The sequence below is a fragment of the Oncorhynchus keta genome, chromosome 16, assembly GCF_023373465.1.
Source record: "Oncorhynchus keta strain PuntledgeMale-10-30-2019 chromosome 16, Oket_V2, whole genome shotgun sequence".
In the NCBI taxonomy this organism is placed as follows: domain Eukaryota; kingdom Metazoa; phylum Chordata; class Actinopteri; order Salmoniformes; family Salmonidae; genus Oncorhynchus; species Oncorhynchus keta.
In genome coordinates this window covers 9,493,861-9,515,153 of record NC_068436.1, presented here as the reverse complement: position 1 = coordinate 9,515,153, position 21,293 = coordinate 9,493,861, and the positions used below count along the sequence as shown (strand labels likewise).

General features: G+C 44.0%; 3 protein-coding genes across 5 annotated transcripts in view; 2 read left to right on the top strand and 1 right to left on the bottom strand.

Moving 5' to 3' along the window:
* LOC118395568 (neurotrophin receptor-interacting factor homolog) overlaps nucleotides 1–21,293 on the bottom strand; it is a 384,346-nt gene that overhangs the window by 107,570 nt on the left and 255,483 nt on the right. The gene's annotated exons all lie outside the window — the stretch shown is intronic.
* LOC118395583 (zinc finger protein 23-like) overlaps nucleotides 1–21,293 on the top strand; it is a 135,782-nt gene that overhangs the window by 59,674 nt on the left and 54,815 nt on the right. The gene's annotated exons all lie outside the window — the stretch shown is intronic.
* LOC118395575 (gastrula zinc finger protein XlCGF48.2-like) overlaps nucleotides 19,133–21,293 on the top strand; it is a 36,665-nt gene continuing 34,504 nt past the window's right edge. Inside the window, exons 1-2 of one of the 2 annotated variants that reach the window (XM_035789414.2) lie at nucleotides 19,133–19,626; nucleotides 21,039–21,163. In XM_035789414.2, the coding sequence (XP_035645307.1) occupies nucleotides 19,347–19,626; nucleotides 21,039–21,163 (405 nt within the window). In that variant the 5' untranslated portion in view covers nucleotides 19,133–19,346. The remainder of the gene's footprint in view (nucleotides 19,627–21,038; nucleotides 21,164–21,293) is intronic. The other variant, XM_035789415.2, reaches the window with a different exon arrangement.

Here is a 21,293-nt window from a genome sequence, read left to right as displayed (position 1 = left end):
TCATTTGCGACCAAGCTTTAACTTCCTGACTGATGTCTTGAGATGTTGCTTCAATATATCCACATAATTTACCCCCCTCATGATGCCATCTATTTTGTGACGTGCACCAGTCCCTCCTGCAGCAAAGCACCCCCACAACATGATGCTGCCACCCCGGTGCTTCACGGTTGGGATGGCGTTCTTCAGCTTGCAAACTTTTCCCACTTTTTCCTCCAAAGGATGAACCAAGGATGAACCAGACTAGTGGAGGTCTACAATTTTCTTTCTGAGGTCTTGGCTGATATCCTTTGATTTTCCCATGATGTCAAGCAAAGAGGCACTGAGTTTGAAGGTAGGCCTTGAAATACATCCACAGGTACACCTCCAATTGACTCAAATGATGTCAATTAGCCTGTCAGAAACTTCTAAAGCCATTACATAATTTTCGGGAAATTCCAAGCTGTTTAAAGGGACAGTCAACTTAATGTATGTAAACTTCTGATCCACTGTAATTGTGATATAGTGAATTATAAGTGAAATAATATGTCCCTAAACAATTGTTGGAAAAATTACTTGTGTCATGCACAAAGTAGATGTCCTAACCTATTTGCCAAACCTATAGTTTGTTAAATCAAGAAATTTGTGGAGTGGTTGAAAAACAAGTTTTAATGACTCCAACCTAAGTGTAAACTTCCGACTTCAACTGTAACTAATCTAAACAGTAGGCCACAGTTCCCTTGACATGCCATAGGCCTATTTGAAGTCCAGTTTTGTGACTGTCAGATTTGTATTCTTCACAATCATCACACATAATATAGCTGACACTGCTGTCATCCTCTTTTACCACTTCACCAAATATTTTCAGAAGATTACTTTTCTGGCCCTCCCGTCTCTTTATTTTCAACTCTCCTTTCACAGCTTTTGTCTTCTTGAATTACAATGTCCTTTTTTTCAACCCGCCCGCCCGCCACCCACCCAACAATATTTAATGACCCTAAATGATGTGCGGATTAGGAGTCAATCCACACATCACTAGTGGTTATGATATGAAGGTTTGTTTGGCTTGGAAATGTTTTTTTTGCCTGGTCACAGACAGCTGAAGTGTTGTGCACTGAAGTCCACAAGCGGGAAAAGGTGAGAGGAGGAGAGCGTAGTGTTAAGTTGGCTGTATGTCCTTTGGGTGGTGGATCATTCTTGATACACATGGGAAACTGTTGAGTGTGAAAAACTCAGCAGCTTTGCAGTTCTTGACACACTCAAACAGATGCAACTGGCAACTACTACCATACCCTATTCAAAGGCACTTAAATCTTTTGTCTTGCCCATTCACCCTCTAAATGGCACACATACACAATCCATGTCTCAGGCTGAGTTCCTAATGTTTAGTACACTCAGTGTATGTATGTATATACACTGCTCAAAAAAATGATTTTTTTTTTTCAACACTGATTAACAATACATTTCACATGCTGTTGTGCAAATGGAATAGACAACAGGTGGAAATTATAGGCAATTAGCAAGACACCCCCAATAAAAGAGTGGTTCTGCAGGTGGTGACCACAGACCACTTCTCAGTTCCTATGCTTCCTGGCTGATGTTTTGGTCACTTTTGAATGCTGGCGGTTTTTTCACTCTAATGGTAGCATGAGACGGAGTCTACAACCCACACAAGTGGCTCAGGTAGTGCAGCTCATTCAGGATGGCACATCAATGCGAGCTGTGGCAAGAAGGTTTGCTGTGTCTGTCTCCGTAGTGTCCAGAGCATGGAGGCGCTACCAGGAGACAGGCCAGTACATCAGGAGACGTGGAGGAGGCCGTAGGAGGGCAACAACTCAGCAGCAGGACCGCTATCTCCGCCTTTGTGCAAGGAGGAGCACTGCCAGAGCCCTGCAAAATGACCTCCAGCAGGCCACAAATGTGCATGTGTCTGCTCAAACGGTCAGAAACGGACTCCTTGAGGCTGGTATGAGGGCCCGACGTCCACAGGTGGGGGTTGTGCTTACAGCCCAACACCGTGCAGGACGTTTGGCATTTGCCAGAAAACACCAAGATTGGCAAATTCGCCACTGGCGCCCTGTGCTCTTCACAGATGAAAGCAGGTTCACACTGAGCACATGTGACAGACGTGACAGAGTCTGGAGACGCCGTGGAGAACGTTCTGCTGCCTGCAACATCCTCCAGCATGACCGGTTTGGCCTTGGGTCAGTCATGGTGTGGGGTGGCATTTCTTTGGGGGTCGTACAGGCCTCCATGTGCTCTCCATAGGTAGCCTGACTACCATTAGGTCGGGTTGTGCCATGGGGGAGATCTTTGTGGGCTATACTCGGCCTTGTCTCAGGATGGTAAGTTGGTGGTTGAAGATATCCCTCTAGTGGTGTGGGGGCTGTGCTTTGGCAAACTGGGTGGGGTTATATCATTCCTGTTTGGCCCTGTCCGGGGGTGTCCTCGGATGGGGCCACAGTGTCTCCTGACCCCTCCTGTCTCAGCCTCCAGTATTTATGCTGCAGTAGTTTATGCGTCGGGGGGCTAGGGTCAGTTTGTTATATCTGGAGTACTTCTCCTGTCCTATTCGGTGTCCTGTGTGAATTTAAGCGTGCTCTCTCTAATTATCTCTTTATCTCTTTCTTTCAATTCAATTCAATTCAATTCAAGGGCTTTATTGGCATGGGAAACATGTGTTAACATTGCCAAAGCAAGTGAGGTAGACAACATACAAAGTGAATATATAAGGTGAAAAACAACAAAAATGAACAGTAAACATTACACATACAGAAGTTTCAAAACAGTAAAGACATTACAAATGTCATATTATATATATATATATACAATGTACAAATAGTTAAAGGACACAAGATAAAATAAATAAGCATAAATATGGGTTGTATTTACAATGGTGTTTGTTCTTCACTGGTTGCCCTTTTCTCGTGGCAACAGGTCACAAATCTTGCTGCTGTGATGGCACACTGTGGAATTTCACCCAGTAGATATGTATATATATCTTTCTCTCTCTCGGAGGACCTGAGCCCTAGGACCATGCCTCAGGACTACCTGACATGATGACTCCTTGCTGTCCCCAGTCCACCTGGCCGTGCTGCTGCTCCAGTTTCAACTGTTCTGCCTTATTATTATTTGACCATGCTGGTCATTTATGAACATTTGAACATCTTGGCCATGTTCTGTTATAATCTCCACCCGGCACAGGCAGAAGAGGACTTGCCACCCACATAGCCTGGTTCCTCTCTAGGTTTCTTCCTAGGTTTTGGCCTTTCTAGGGAGTTTTTCCTAGCCACCGTGCTTCTACACCTGCATTGCTTGCTGTTTGGGGTTTTAGGCTGGGTTTCTGTACAGCATTTTGAGATATCAGCTGATGTACGAAGGGCTATATAAATACATTTGATTTGATTTGATTCATTAGGTACCGAGATGAGATCCTCAGACCCCTTGTGAGACCATATGCTGGTGCGGTTGGCCCTGGGTTCCTCCTAATGCAAGACAATGCAAAACCTCATGTGGCTGGAGTGTGTCAGCAGTTCCTGCAAGAGGAAGGCATTGATGCTATGGAAGGCATTGATGCTAAGCATGAGGGTAGCAGCATCCTGTTGTGGGGTTGCTTTGCTGCAGGAGGGACTCGTGCACGTCACAAAATAGATTGCTTCATGAGAAAGGACAATTGCGTGGATATATTGAAGCAACATCTCAAGACATCAGTCAGGAAGTTAAAGCTTGTTTGCAAATGGGTCTTCCAAATGGACAATGACCCCAAGCATACTTCCAAAGTTGTGACAAAATGGCTTAAGGACAATAAAGTCAAGGTATTGGAGTGGCCATCACAAAGCTGGCATCATTAAACTGAAGACATATTTAATTTATCAAATCAATTCTCTGTAATTATTATTACGTGATTAACTAATCAGGTAGATGTAATTAACTAGGAAGTCGGGGCACCAAGGAAAATATTCAGATTACAAAGTTATAATTTTCCTAATATAACTTTCAGATATTTTAATATCTGATGAATTAGTCTTCTAATTGGGGGACAAAATGGCGCCGTAGAGAGAACACTGTGTTTCAGCGAGCTCCCGTGGCATTCGTAAATTTATATTTTTACATTAATCTCCTAGCTTGAAAAAGTGGTAGAATTGGCTAAATAAGTTATCCTTCAATGAGTCTTGACGGGTATTTCTCAAAAATTTGCCGAACAGACATACTAAGAACTCAACCAAAACCACCACCCCTGTAGATGTGCAGGAAGAGCTAGCTAACGTTAGTAAAGCTAACACCATTGCGGATCCAGGCACAATGGACCTGGTGATTCAAAAGATGACTGATAACATTACTAAAGTGATCGATGTCAAGATAAGAACGGTCTTGGAATCAATAGCAGGCCAATCAGCTGAACTACAGAGGGTTGCGAAACGTTTTGATGAGGTGGAAGGAAGAATTGCTACAGTGGAAACTTCAACTACATCTATGGACACTAAGATAAAAGCACTTAGGAAACAGGTGCGCGAAATGAAGGAGCACATTGACAACTTGGATAATCGAGGACGCAGATGCAATATTCGTGTTGTGGGACTCCCAGAAAATTCTGAAGGGACACGTTCAGTAAAATTCTTTGAGGAATGGATCCCTGGCTACCTACAAATGGACACTAAGGCTGGTCGTGTGAAGCTGGACAGAGACCATCACTCTCAAGCACCGATACCCGGTCCCAACCAGCGCCCACGACCAGTGGTAATAAAGTTCCACAACTTCACCGACAAGCAGCGCATCATGGACGCGGCTAGAAACATCGGCTCTGATGGTAGTCAACGTAAAGGTCCAAAGGTCTAATTCTTCAATGATTATTCCACAGCGGTTGTACGAAGACGCAAAGCATTTGATGAGGCGAAGGCTCCACTCAAGAGAATGAAGATGGACTACGCACTGCTGTACCCGGCCACATTGAAGATTATGGTCAACGGATCGCCTAAAAAACTCTACACACCTGAAGAGGCTTCTGTGTTTGTTGACTTTCTCGGGTAAATAACTTTAAGCTGCACCTCCGAAGCATTGGAAAACGTTTCTATTTTTGGTTGAATCTGATCATGAAACAGTGGTGTGAGTCCTCACGTACTCCGGTTCAGTAATATTCGTATCTTTATTATTTTTTCTTGCTAAAGTAACTGCCACTATAGCTCAGGCTGAGATATGTGTGAATCCATATCGGTGCCCAGGCTTGGTTTTAAGTGGAAGAGCCTCAATCTTCTTCTATTGATTTTCATTTCCATATATATATAAAGGATGAGGCTATTGAGTGGCAATGCGGACTTAAGAGTCTACATTGGAAAGTTGAAATCCCCTGCATGTTAGCTAGTGTGAAACCCCCTTTTGGATCTTTACATGTTTATTTTCGGGTTTAGTATAGTTGGATTTCAGGGTTCATATCGTTTGTTTATGCTCGGTGAGATAGAAGAGAGTTCAACACATGGAAAAAGGTACCACCCCACTTTTACAGTAGGATTCAGTCTGGATATTGAATGGTCAAGGTGCAATGGCAGGTAACAGACTGTGTGTATGTACATGGAACATTAGAGGGAGCCATAACCCCATTAAAAGGAAGAAGGTACTGTCTTTTTTGAAAAAAATATATATATTGATATTGCAATGTTGCAAGAAACTCATTTGGATGATAAGGAGCACCTGAAATTACAACAAGTGTTTTTCTCATAATTTACATCCAGGAGTAGAGGTGTAGCAATTCTTGTGAAAAAGAACTTGCCACTTAAGGTCTTGAATTGTGTGAAAGATAAATTTGGTCGCTTTGTTATAATTAATGGTACTTTACAAGGGCAGAACATTTCCATAATGAATATTTACTTCCCCCCTGCCCGCCCCTCTGATTTCCGCACTAAGGTATTTCTAGACTTTTCCGAATAAAACTCAGACATTGGGGCATCAGGGTAGCCTAGTGGTTAGAGCATTGGACTAGTAACCAAAAGGTTGCTAGTTCAAATCCCTGAGCTGACAAGGTACAAATCTGTCATTCTGCCCCTGAACAGGCAGTTAACCCGCTAGGCTGTCATTGAAAATAAGAATCTGTTCTTAACTGACTTGCCTAGTTAAAGAAAGGTTAAAAAAAAACACTACAGTGGTTGGAGGAGATTTTAATTGTTTGTTGAACCCCCTTATTGATAGGTTTCCCAGCGGCATAGCTTCACTCTCTCCTCAAGCTAAGTCACTTAAAGCTTAAAGCTATTTGTGATGATCTGGGGTATGCGGATGTCTGGAGAAATTTTCATCCCTCCAACAGAGAGTTCAGTTTTTTCTCTGCACCTCATGGATGTCAGACTAGAATAGATTACTTTTTTATGCCCAGGACGTCTTTGCAGTCTGTTTTATCCGCTGGGATAGGAAGCATAGTCATATCTGATCATGCTGAGGTGATCCTGGACATAAAACTCAACGGGGCATTCAATCGGTCAAGACATTGGAGGTTGAATACAACCATTCTTAAAGACCATACATTCACATCATATTTTATTATAGAGTTTAAAGGTTTAAATCATTTTTATCCATTAACTCTCAATCAACAGATAACCCCTTGCTCCTTTGGGAAACCTGTAAAGCGTATGCCAGGGGTCTGATTATGTCGTACATAGCCACTAAGAGACGGAAAAAGTGTGGAAAGCAAAAGGATGAATTTGAGGGTGAATTTGAGAACTACAGAGAAGGACTACATTAAAACTCCCACTCCTGCCCTATTAAAGGAAATATCAGTCCTTAGATCAACATTGGACTCTCTCCTAACACAGGATGCTGAAAAGAAAATGAGATTTGTCAGGCAAAAGCTATATGAACATGGCAATAAGCCAGGAAAGTACTTGGCATACCTAGCTAAAAAGAGAGCTGTCTCTCAGTCAATTGCTACTATTACTGATTCTGATGGCAATCATTTATATAAAAATAAATTGATAAATGACTAATTTAAGAAATTTTATACAAACCTTTATGCCTCAGAACTGCCAAAGGATGCACCCAAATTAATGGAGAACTTATTTTCTAAGATTGAGCTCCCTACTATCTCCAAAGAACAGAGGTCTCTCCTTAATGCCCCTATTACCGAGGAAGAGATAATGTTCGCAATTAAGAATCTGCAAAATGGTAAGGCCCCAGGACCAGACGGGTTTTGTAGTGAGTTCTATAAAGAGTTCCATGGCCTGATCCTTGAGCCATTGCGTGATATGTTTAACCACTTATTTTCAAATGACCATCTCCCTCAAACGCTGAGAGAAGCCAACATATCACTTATTCTCAAAAAGGGAAATGTCCAGAGTCTTGTTCCTCGTACAGACCAATTTCCCTTCTGAATGTGGATAGAAAATTGCCTTCTAAAATTCTAGCCACAAGATTAGAGGACTCACTGCCACTAATTGTGAAAGGAGACCAAACTGGCTTCATTAAGGGCCGTAAGTCATGCAACAATGTCAGGCGGCTTCTTAATGTAATTCAAGCCTACCAACTAAGTGCTATGGATGGTCTTGTGCTCTCCCTAGATGCTGAGAAAGCATTTGATTGTGTGGAGTGGTCTTACATATTCTTTGCTCTAAATAAATTTGGTCTCAGGGACAACTTTATAAAATGGGTGAAAGTTTTATATGATGATCCTCAGGCTGCTGTCCTTACTAATGGGCTAAGGTCAAATAGTTTCTCTATATGCAGAGGTACCAGACAGGGCTGTCCTTTGTCCCCTCTCCTATTTGCACTCATTATGGAACCACTGGCCGAGGCCATCAGGGTAACTCCTGCTATACAGGGGCTGCTCATTGGTGATGTTCACCATAATATAAGCTTGTATGCTGATGATGTCCTGATATTCATCTCTAGTCCCGAGACTTCAATTACATCTCTTATTAATATTATTGAATTATTCAGCGAATTCTCAGGCTACAAGATTAACTTAACTAAATCAGAGGCTATGCCACTTGGTAATCTACACTCTGTACCTAATACTTCTCCCCCCTTCCCTTTTAAATGGTCTCCCTCAGGTTTCATGTATCTGGGTATATTTGTAACTCCTAAATTCCAGCAAATGTACAAAGCCAATTCTGTTCCCTTGTTTGATACAGTAAGACAGGATCTGGAGCGCTGGAACTCTCTCCCGATTTCTTGGCTGGGTAGAATATCGCTCTTGAAAATGAACGTTTTACCTAGACTACTTTACCCAATCCAAATGATCCCAGTATTACTCTCCAATAAGGTAATAAAGGATGTAAATGGATGGCTAAGTTCCTTTATATGGAGTAAACGCAAGCCAAGACTTAAGATGGCAATATTGCAGCTGCCAAGTTCTATGGGAGGCTTGGACCTGCCCAATATCAGGTTCTATCAGTGGTGTGCCCACCTATGTTATATTTCTGACTGGATCACAAATTATGACTTCTCTATGGTTAGACATTGAGAATTCTCTTTCAAAATACCCCTTACAGGATATTTTATTTTTCAGAAGTTTCAAGTCTGTAGAAGATCACTGCAAAAAATCCCATTACACTTAACACACTCAAAGTATGGAGGTCAGTTCAACGCTTCGTGGGAATGTCCAAACTAACCTCTGCTCTTACCCCAATTCATAACAACCCAGATTTTAGTCCAGGATTGCTGGATGCTGGCTTTAACTTTTGGCATAATAAGGGCATACGCAAACTAAATGACTTATTTTCTGATAAGATTTTATTGTCATTTGAGCAGATGGTCGAGAAATATTGACTCCCAAAGCAGGACTTTTTCCGCTTCCTACAAGTAAGACATTATATTCTGAAGAGCACCACCTTAATTGGTAACCCTGATATGCCTGTCATTGAAATAATGCTTTTTTTCCCACAAAGGAAAATGTCTGTAAGTCTGTTTTATGATGCTTAAGGTCCTTTTCTGCTGTCAACACACAGAGGGTGAAACAAGTATGGGAGAAAGAATTGTCTGTTACTATTGATGAAGAGTTGTGGGAGGACATTTTAAGATATGCAATAACAATATCTATATGTAATCGTACTAGAGCAATCCAATTAAGAATAATACACAGATTGCATATATCCCCAAATCGCAGACATGCTTTTAGCCCCACTTCCTCTTCTCCTCAGTGTCTTAAATGTAAAACTGATACAGGCACCCTAACACATTGTTTATGGTCATGTACCAAAATACAAAGATACTGGTCTGGTGTTCTGCAAGAAACTGAAAAGATCCTAGGGGTTGATCTAGAATTGGACCCAGTTTATTTACTGTTGGGTCTCCCTAGTAGGCATGTTACTTCTGTGGGTAAGAGGAGGCTTTTCAACATCCTTACCTTTGCAGCGAGGAAAAACATCATTTTACAGTGGATTAGTGATAAGGTTCCTTCTATTAAAGATTGGCATAAGATACTATTTGAATGGTTGCCTCTGTAATATCTGACATGTACAATGCATTCTAAAACAGACCAGTTCTACAAAGTATGGGAGCCTTATCTAAATTACCTAGAACCTGAGGTATCAGCTATTATGCTGCAAGGATTCTCTTAGAATGGTGGGGATCTATGTATTTCAGAATTACACTGTACGTTCCATGTGTGGAACCTAACTTCTTTGTTTAAACTGAGCTTTTTTGTTTAATTTCTGTTTGTAAATTTGTTTAAAATGTATGTATTGAGAGACGCAATGATGGGGGTGGGGTGAGAGAAGCACCGAGCGGGAAGAAGAAAATGGTGTACGTATGTACGTGTGTGTATGTATGTGTGTATGTATATATATATATATATATACGCAGGTATGTGTAAGTGAGTGCTATTTTTATTTGATTTTTTAATATATATTTTTTGTCTCTGTTGTTATATCTCTTAATATGGGTGAAAATTGTGAAATTCCAATAAAAAAATACTGTTACAAAAATTAGTATTCTAATGAATGAATTACTCGTTTTATTCGTTACCTCACGTGAGTCTCATTCCAAACGTTGTAAATTGTTGGTTATCTGCATGAACCCAGTCTTCACTATGAGTCATCCATACATAGATTGTCTTAAATCATTTATTTATTAACTAACTAAATAATCACAGAAATGCACAAACAAACAGTAGATATAGTTACAAGGAAATGATAGCGGATGTGCCCTAGTGGGCTAAACCGGCATCGCAGCTTGGTGAACAAAAGAGAAGTGGGTGTCAACTGAGATAAAAGACACTACAAAGTTGATCATTATAACATTTGATATGCTAATCCTTTGCACATGAACGCACACTCATTCGGGAATAATTGCAATCAATATATATATTTATACTCAGTATGTCGTCGTGGTCTCTGTTGGAAAGTTTGTTTCTGTTGGAGAGCTTGTCCTCCCTCTCTCTCTCTCTGCCGTGGTTAGAATGGATAGTTCAGAGTAACATTCAGCATTGTTGTAATAGTATAGAGGTTTCGACGGTTGTCGGTCTTCGCGTTCACTGGTACCGAATTCCTGGCTGCAGACTAGTAATTATTATCAAAGATTTGTTCTTATTCTGTCGGTTCGATAGTCTGAGTTTAACCACGTGGTATGGTTAAGAATTCAGCAATCGTCTGAAACCTTAGCCATCTCGTGGTTATCGAGGTAAGCTGGTGTTACTGTAATTTATATATACCAATGTGTTTTCATTAATTGAATTCCCTTAATCTATTTTATGAGAATTTGTAAGATTCTTGTTTACATAAAATAGAATGAGACCAGTCTTATCAATAATAGGTAACGTTACCACGAGCAACAGTTTATAATATAAACTTTATATACAATAACATGACGTCATTTCATTGCTTATCCCTGTTCTCTCCTGTCTGCACAGACCATACAAACGCTCCACACCGCGTGGCCGCGGCCACCCTAATCTGGTGGTCCCAGCGCGCACGACCCACGTGGAGTTCCAGGTCTCCGGTAGCCTCTGGAACTGTCGATCTGCGGCCAACAAGGCAGAGTTCATCTCAGCCTATGCCTCCCTCCAGTCCCTCGACTTCTTGGCACTGACGGAAACATGGATCACCACAGATAACACTGCCACTCCTACTGCTCTCTCTTCGTCCGCCCACGTGTTCTCGCACACCCCGAGAGCTTCTGGTCAGCGGGGTGGTGGCACCGGGATCCTCATCTCTCCCAAGTGGTCATTCTCTCTTTCTCCCCTTACCCATCTGTCTATCGCCTCCTTTGAATTCCATGCTGTCACAGTTACCAGCCCTTTCAAGCTTAACATCCTTATCATTTATCGCCCTCCAGGTTCCCTCGGAGAGTTCATCAATGAGCTTGATGCCTTGATAAGCTCCTTTCCTGAGGACGGCTCACCTCTCACAGTTCTGGGCGACTTTAACCTCCCCACGTCTACCTTTGACTCATTCCTCTCTACCTCCTTCTTTCCACTCCTCTCCTCTTTTGACCTCACCCTCTCACCTCCCCCCCTACTCACAAGGCAGGCAATACGCTCGACCTCATCTTTACTAGATGCTGTTCTTCCACTAACCTCATTGCAACTTCCCTCCAAGTCTCCGACCACTACCTTGTATCCTTTTCCCTCTCGCTCTCATCCAACACTTCCCACACTGCCCCTACTCGGATGGTATCGCGCCGTCCCAACCTTCGCTCTCTCTCCCCCGCTACTCTCTCCTCTTCCATCCTATCATCTCTTCCCTCTGCTCAAACCTTCTCCAACCTATCTCCTAATTCTGCCTCCTCAACCCTCCTCTCCTCCCTTTCTGCATCCTTTGACTCTCTATGCCCCCTATCCTCCAGGCTGGCTCGGTCCTCCCCTCCCGCTCCGTGGCTCGACGACTCATTGCGAGCTCACAGAACAGGACTCCGGGCAGCCGAGCGGAAATGGAGGAAAACTCGCCTCCCTGCGGACCTGGCATCCTTTCGCTCCCTCCTCTCTACATTTTCCTCTTCTGTCTCTGCTGCTAAAGCCACTTTCTACCACTCTAAATTCCAAGCTTCTGCCTCTAACCCTAGGAAGCTCTTTGCCACCTTCTCCTCCCTCCTGAATCCTCCCCCTCCTCCCTCTCTGCAGATGACTTCGTCAACCATTTTGAAAAGAAGGTCGACGACATCCGATCCTCGTTTGCTAAGTCAAACGACACCGCTGGTTCTGCTCACACTGCCCTACTCTGTGCTCTGACCTCTTTCTCCCCTCTCTCTCCAGATTAAATCTCGCGTCTTGTGACGGCCGGCCGCCCAACAACCTGCCCGCTTGACCCTATCCCCTCCTCTCTTCTCCAGACCATTTCCGGAGACCTTCTCCCTTACCTCACCTCGCTCATCAACTCATCCCTGACCGCTGGCTACGTCCCTTCCGTCTTCAAGAGAGCGAGAGTTGCACCCCTTCTGAAAAAACCTACACTCGATCCCTCCGATGTCAACAACTACAGACCAGTATCCCTTCTTTCTTTTCTCTCCAAAACTTTTGAACGTGCCGTCCTTGGCCAGCTCTCCCGCTATCTCTCTCAGAATGACCTTCTTGATCCAAATCAGTCAGGTTTCAAGACTAGTCATTCAACTGAGACTGCTCTTCTCTGTATCACGGAGGCGCTCCGCACCGCTAAAGCTAACTCTCTCTCCTCTGCTCTCATCCTTCTAGACCTATCGGCTGCCTTCGATACTGTGAACCATCAGATCCTCCTCTCCACCCTCTCCGAGTTGGGCATCTCCGGCGCGGCCCACGCTTGATTGCGTCCTACCTGACAGGTCGCTCCTACCAGGTGGCGTGGCGAGAATCTGTCTCCTCACCACGCGCTCTCACCACTGGTGTCCCCCAGGGCTCTGTTCTAGGCCCTCTCCTATTCTCGCTTATACACCAAGTCACTTGGCTCTGTCATAACCTCACATGGTCTCTCCTATCATTGCTATGCAGACGACACACAATTAATCTTCTCCTTTCCCCCTTCTGATGACCAGGTGGCGAATCGCATCTCTGCATGTCTGGCAGACATATCAGTGTGGATGACGGATCACCACCTCAAGCTGAACCTCGGCAAGACGGAGCTGCTCTTCCTCCCGGGGAAGGACTGCCCGTTCCATGATCTCGCCATCACGGTTGACAACTCCATTGTGTCCTCCTCCCAGAGCGCTAAGAACCTTGGCGTGATCCTGGACAACACCCTGTCGTTCTCAACTAACATCAAGGCGGTGGCCCGTTCCTGTAGGTTCATGCTCTACAACATCCGCAGAGTACGACCCTGCCTCACACAGGAAGCGGCGCAGGTCCTAATCCAGGCACTTGTCATCTCCCGTCTGGATTACTGCAACTCGCTGTTGGCTGGGCTCCCTGCCTGTGCCATTAAACCCCTACAACTCATCCAGAACGCCGCAGCCCGTCTGGTGTTCAACCTTCCCAAGTTCTCTCACGTCACCCCGCTCCTCCGCTCTCTCCACTGGCTTCCAGTTGAAGCTCGCATCCGCTACAAGACCATGGTGCTTGCCTACGGAGCTGTGAGGGGAACGGCACCTCAGTGCCTCCAGGCTCTGATCAGGCCCTACACCCAAACAAGGGCACTGCGTTCATCCACCTCTGGCCTGCTCGCCTCCCTACCACTGAGGAAGTACAGTTCCCGCTCAGCCCAGTCAAAACTGTTCGCTGCTCTGGCCCCCAATGGTGGAACAAACTCCCTCACGACGCCAGGACAGCGGAGTCAATCACCACCTTCCGGAGACACCTGAAACCCCACCTCTTTAAAGAATACCTAGGATAGGATAAGTAATCCTTCTCACCCCCCTTTAAGATTTAGATGCACTATTGTAAAGTGACTGTTCCACTGGATGTCATAAGGTGAATGCACCAATTTGTAAGTCGCTCTGGATAAGAGCGTCTGCTAAATGACTTAAATGTAAATGTAAATGACAAAGCACACATCACGACAAGAGAGACACCACAACACTACACAAAGAGAGACCTAAGACAACAACATAGCATGGCAGCAACACCACATGACAACAACATGGTAGCAACACAACATAGCAGCAGCACATTGTACAACCTTTATTGGGCACAGACAACAGCACAAAGGCAAGAAGGTAGAGACAACAATACATCACACAAAACAGCCACAACTGTCAGTAAGAGTGTCCATGATTGAGTCTTTGAATGAAGAGATGGAGATAAAACTGTCCAGTTTGAGTGTTTTTTGCAGCTCATTCCAGTCGCTAGCTGCAGGGATGTGTGTGCTTTGGGAACCTTTGCTCTAATGAAGAATGTTCCTGGAAAACAATGCACAAAGGATGAATGATACTGGGTTGTGGGATGATTTTTGTAATGTTTTGATTTTTTCATTAGTATTGTGTGTGGATTGATTACGTTTTTACCTTATCTGTAATGGAATGTACTTTTTGTATTTTTTTACCCACCCCATCCAGTCGGTGGAGGCAATATTGCATTAGTTGTGGTATCCCATAAAACTTCAAAGGAGAAGAAGTAAACGGAAGCGCTCTAGGACTTCACGGCTGAATCGTTACAGGGAATATTGAATGAAGATGTTCCCCCCACCCAGGCTCCAGAGTCTGTGTAGGGATCTGAGAAAACATTTGAATCCGACTGAAGGAGTACATTTATTTTGTTGTAAATCCCTGCGAACCACCAAAATTACTTTTTTTTCTCCAACTGGTTATCCAATTAATAGTTTTTATTTGTATTTTATTAGGGATCCCCATTAGCTGCTGCCACTCTTCCGGTCTCATTGCTGCAACTCCCTAACGGGCTCAGGAGAGGCGAAGGTTGAGAAATGCATCCTCCGAAACATGATGCGCCAAGCCATGCTGTTTAACCCGGAAGTCAGCAGTACCAATGTGTCGGAGCAAACATTGTTCAACTGACGACCGAAGTCAGCAGGCAGGTGCCTGGCCCGCCACAAGGAGTTGCTAGAGTGCAATGAGCCAAGGAAAACCCACCCGGAAAAATCTCCTAACCTGGACGGCACTGGGCCAATTGTGGGTTGCCGGATGGGGCTCCCGGTAACGGGTGTAGTGGTGCCTCAGCTTAGACCACTGCGCCACTCGGGAGGAGGTTGCGGCGTGCAGAGCAGCTTTGCTAACATCAGTTTGGCTGTTTCCACTCATGAAAACTTACGATGCTAATATGGCTGTAGCCATATATGGATTTAGCATGAACTATCCCTTTAAAGTCTCCCAGTTTTCACCTCACCCAGTAGATGGCGGCAATACATATTTTTGGTGTAGTCTGCCAATAAAAACTCAAAGAAGAAGAAGTAAACGGAATTCGCTGTCTCTATTGAATAGTTTTATCATCTGGCAAATCTAAAAGGAGTGACCAACTATTGGAGACATAAATATTGCTATGGGAAATCAGGAGACTGGGTGTAGTAGTGTGGTTTTGCTGGGTCTCTGCCTACTTAAAAAAAATCACCTTTATTTAACCAAGTAGGTCAGTTGAGAACAAGTTCTCATTTACAACTGTGACCTGGCCAAGATAAAGCAAAGCAATGCGACAAAAAAACAACACAGAGTTACATGTGGGATAAACAAAAATACAGTCAATAACACAATAGAAAAATCTATATACAGTGTGTGCAAATGGAGTAAGGAGATGAGACAATAAATCAGCCACAGCAGCGAAGCAATCTGGAAGGAGAGTTTACAGTCTAGCCAGACACCTAGGTATTTGTAGTTGTCCACATATTCTAAGTCAGAACCGTCCAGAGTAGTGATGCTAGTCGGGCGGGTGTGGCGAGCAGCGATCGGTTGAAGAGCATGCATTTAGTTTTACTTGCATTTAAGAGCAGTTGGAGGCCACAGAAGGAGTATTGTATGGCGTTGAAGCTCGTTTGTAGGTTTGTTAACACAGTGTCCAAAGAAGGGCCAGAAGTATACAGAATGGTGTCGTATGCGTAGAGGTGAATCAAGGAATCACCCGCAGCAAGAGCGACATTGTTGATATATACAGAGAAAAGCCAGAGAATTGAACCCTGTAGAGATCATAGAGACTGCCATAGATCCGGACAACAGGCCCTCTGATTTGACATACTGAACTCTATCTGAGAAGTAGTTTGTGAACCAGGCGAGGCCATCATTTGAGAAACCGAGGCTGTTGAGTCTGCCGATAACAATACGGTGATTGACAGAGTCAAAAGCCTTTGCCAGGTCGATGAAGACTGCTGCACAGTACTTTTATCGATGGCGGTTATGAAATTGTTTAGTACCTTGAGCGTGTCTGAGGTGCACCCATGACCAGCTCGAAAACCGGATTACACAGCGGAGAAGGTACGTTGGGATTCGAAATGGTCAGTGATCTGTTTGCTAACTTGGCTTTCGAAGACTTTAGAAAGGCAGGGCAGGATGGATATAGGTCAGTAACAGTTTGGATCTAGTGTCACCCCCTTTGAAGAGGGGGGTGACCGCGGCAGCTTTCCAATCTTTAGGAATAATAGGGGTTGCAACAATGGCGGCGGATAATTTTAGAAAGAGAGGGTCCAGATTGTCTAGCCCAGCTGATTTGTACTGGTCCAGGTTTTGCAGCTCTTTCAGAACATCTATCTGGATTTGGGTGAAGGAGAAGCTGGAAGGCTTGGGCAAGTAGCTGCAGGGGGTGCAGAGCTGTTGGCCGGGGTTGGGGTAGCCAGGTGGAAAACATGGCCAGCCGTAGAGAAAAGCTTATTGACATTCTCGAATATCGTGGATTAATCGGTGGTGACAGTGTTTCCTATCCTCAGTGCAGTGGGTAGCTGGGAGGAGGTGCTCTTATTCTCCATGGACTTTACAGTGTCCCAAAACTTTTTGGAATTAGAGCTACAGGATGCAAACTTCTGTTTGAAAAAGCTAGCCTTTGCTTTCCTAACTCACTGTGTGTATTGGTTCCTGACTTCCCGAGAAAAGTTGCATATCACGGGGACTATTCAATGCTAGTGCAGTATGCCACATTATGTTTTTGTGCTGGTCGAGGGCAGTCAGGTCTGGAGTGAACCAAGGGCTATAGTTCTACATTTAGTTCTACATTTTTTGAAAGGGGCATGCTTATTTAAGATGGTGAGGAAATTACTTTTAAAGAACTACCAGGCATCCTCTACTGACGGGATGAGGTCAATATCCTTCCAGGATATCCGGGCCAGGTCGATTAGAAAGGCCTGCTCGCAGAAGTGTTTTAGGGAGAGTTTGACAGTGATGAGGGTTGGTCGTTTAACCGTGGACCCATAACGGATGCAGGCAATGAGGTAGTGAACGCTGAGATCCTGATTGAAAACAGCAGAGGTGTATTTGGAGGTCAAGTAGGTCAGGATAATATCAATGAGGGTGCCCATGTTTACAGATTTAGGGTTGTACCTGGTGGGTTCCTTAATAATTTGTGTGAGATTGAGGGCATCTAGCTTAGATTGTCAGACGGCCGAGGTGTTAAGCATATCCCAGTTTAGTTCACCTAACAGAACGAACTCTGAAGATAGATGGGGTGCAATCAATTCACATATGGTGTCCAGGGCACAGAAGGGAGCTAGGGGGGTCTATAACAGGTGATGTAAGATGTAAGAGAGATTATATTAATTTTTAAATTAGAAGCTCAAACTGTTTGGGCATAGACCTGGAAAGTATGACAGAACTTTGCAGGCTATCTATGTAGCCAAGTGGTCATAGGGTCCAGTGAACCGCAATAGATGAAACAGGGAAGTCGTTAGGTAGTCGTTACTACGCTAGTCGAGTGGGAGACACAGTATTCATAAAGTTAGCAGGCCGGGGCTAGCAGAAGCGTCTTCACCGACGTCCGGCAAAGGCCGGTTGAGTGCACATCAGACAGAATTACGTCGGCAGACCAGACGTGATGGATCGGCGGGGCTCCGTGTCGACAAAGGGTCCAGGCCAATTGGCAAAAGAGTTATTGTAGCTGGAGTAATTTTGTTTGCTAACAGGGAAATGCGCTTGGCTCGAGGCTAACTGGTGTTAGCTTCGGGACAACAGCGTTAGCCACTATAGCCACTCAGTAGCAGCTAGCTATCTGCGATGATCCGGTGCAAAGGTCCAGAGCTTACGGCAGGAATCTGGTGATGTAGTGGCTTCTAGTCGTGTTAGTGAAGAGTCCGGGAGGCATCAGCTGTGTAGCCGAGTGATCATAGGGTCCACTGAGCAGTCCGGGAGATGGGCCTGGCTCAAGGCTTGCTTCAGGGTTGGGCCACTCGGTAGCAGCTAGTTAGCTGCGATGATCCGGTGTAATGGTCCAGAGCTTACGGCAGGAATCTGGTGATGTAGTGGAGAAAAGCAGTCCGATATGCTTAGGGTTGATATTGCGCTGTGAAGACTGACAGGTATTATCCAGGCTAAAAGCGGCTGGTGTCTGAGCTAAAGGTAAAGGCTGCTAGCAGTGGCTAACAGTGACTAAATAGCAAGAAGCTAATTAGCTGGTTAGCTTCTGATGGCTAGCTTCTGATGGAGGTTCTAGCTATAAGGTCTAAAAATAGCAGATCCGTATCACATTGCGTGATGCAGGTTGCCGGAAGGTATATTTAATTTAAAAATGAAAAAAAGTGATTGAAATACATTGAAATAAATACAAAAAAGATGGAGAGAAAACATAACATTTACACAGGACAACAACAAACACTTCCTCACTGCCACGCCATCTTGGAACATACTGGAATGGGCAGGAATGTAATAGTAGACCACGTAGCCAAAAGGGCTATAAAACTATATATAATTGATATTCCCACTCCACTGGGTAGAGGTGAAGCTCATGCAGTGGAGGCTGGTGGGAGGAGCTATTGGAGTTCAAGCTCATTGTAATGGCTGGAATGGAATAAATGGAACAGAGTCAAACATGTGGTTTCCATTTGTTTGAGACCCTCAAATCATTACATTCCAACCATTACAATGAGCCCGTCCTTCTATTGCTCCCCCCACCAGCCTCCACTGGCCAAATGTAAGATTCGAGGCATTGTGATATATGTGTGGCAGAACAGGTGGGACAGCGAGTCCAAGGCCGTCTAAAAGTGGGTGGACCAAGACTCAAAGATCATGTATGGCTCCTTTTTATTTTCTTAGTAGTACAGGATAAGGTAGGACGGTTTAGTTTTTTATTAATGTTTGTTTATTTATTATTTTAGTTTGTAAACTGTGATTGACTACACACTCCAGTACAGTAGGTGGCGGCATATACCTCTAAGGGTTGTTTGTGGACCGCCATAACACCATAAACGAAGAAACCGTAGTTTAAAAAAAAAAGTGTCGTCACCAAGAGCAATTTCCATGTTAGCTTTTTTAATTGTTGTTAGATGTTTAACACCCTGGAACTCAAAATAAGATTAATTTAACCGCATAGCATCACATGCTTACTCCAGCTATTCTTTAAATTTCATTGGAGACAGGACTTGGATGTGAACTAGGTAACGCTAGCTAGCTGCTAACGTTAGCTAAAAATGGCTAACTGTATGGCTTTTCACAGTCAAATGGCATCCATCATGGAGGTGCTAGCGAATGCAGCCGTGGCAGAGATCTGTAAACTCGTAGATGACGACTATGCAGTGTTTCGTTTGGAAATAACTCAAAGCCAGAAAGAAAACAAGGCATTGCGGAGGAAACTACAGCAACTAGAAATTAAGGTGGCACGGGACCGCGCAGAGAGGACAATGCGAGAGCGCGTCCTCGCCAGTCCCAGTGGTGTCAAGATCCTCGACCGATACAGAGGAAAGGCAAAAGGTACATTTTGGCCGAGGCTGCGCTCAGTGCCTGTCGCCCTGTTCCCCTGTGCATATGTGTTGGGTCTTGGTCAGTTTTTGGATAGTATGCAACAATTCACCTGATTTAAAAATCAAATCAAATGTATTTGTCACATACACATGGTTAGCAGATGTTAATGCGAGTGTAGGGAAATGCTTGTGCTTCTAGTTCCGAAAACTTAACAATTCCAAAACTACTACCTTAGACACACAAGTATAAATGGATAAAGAATATGTACATAAAGATATATGAATGAGTGATGGTACAGAACGGCATAGGCAAGATGTAGTAGATGGTATTGAGTACAGTATATACATATGAGATGAGTAATGTAGGGTATGTAAACAAAGTGGCATAGTTTAAAGTGGCTAGTGATACATGTATTACATAAAGATTCAGTAGATTATATAGAGTACAGTATATACATATGAGATGAGTAATGTAGGGTATGTAAACATTATATTAAGTAGCATTGTTTAAAGTGGTTAGTGATATTTTACATCAATTTTCATCAATTCCCATTATTAAAGTGGCTGGAGTTGAGTCAGTGTGTTGGCATCAGCTACTCAATGTTAGTGGTGGCTGTTTAACAGTCTGATGGCCTTGAGATAGAAGCTGTTTTTTCAGTCTCTCGGTCCCTGCTTTGATGCACCTGTACTGACCTCGCCTTCTGGATGATAGCGGGGTGAACAGGCAGTGGCTCGGGTGGTTGTTGTCCTTGATAATCTTTATGGCCTTCCTGTGACATCGGGTGGTGTAGGTGTCCTGGAGGGCAGGTAGTTTGCCCCCGGTGATGCGTTGGGCAGACCTCACTACCCTCTGGAGAGCCTTACGTTTGTGGGCGGAGCAGTTGCTGTACCAGGCGGTGATACAGCCCGACAGGATGCTCTCGATTGTGCATCTATAGAAGTTTGTGAGTGCTTTTGGTGACAAGCTGAATTTCTTCAGCCTCCTGAGGTTAAAGAGGCGCTGCTGCGCCTTCTTCACGATGCTGTCTGTGTGGGTGGACCAATTCAGAACTTAACTTACTACCCTCTCCACTACTGTCCCATCGATGTGGATAGGGGGGTGCTCCCTCTGCTGTTTCCTGAAGTCCACAATCATCTCCTTTGTTTTGTTGACATTGAGTGTGAGGTTATTTTCCTGACACCACACTCCGAGGGCTATCTTGCGCATAGACACAATATCATATTCTAACCAGATTATTGATTTACTGCATTTCCGGTTATTTACTAAATGAAAACAATGTGATGCATGGAACACAATTCATCAATCTATAAATAGTATATTAAGAAGTTGTGAAGTGTTACCTTACATCCTTGCCAATTCTAGACAGTGTCAATAGTATACAATATACCTAACCACCTCTTTTCCCCCAATCACTCTCTCAGGTGAAGGACATCACACTGGAGGCCACAGGAACTTTGTGAAGCCAGCAGGACACAATACATGGAGAGATGACCAACCAATCACTGTTGATGAGGGGATGGGAAACACAACCCATCATGTTATAGAGGTTATAATAATAGTGTTACATCAAGATCAGTTACTTTGTAAATCAAATGTGGACAGTTTATTTCAGAAAAGCTCCCCTCAGCTATTCACTTGCTTACATGTACATCCTTATTTATCTGCCATAGAGGAGC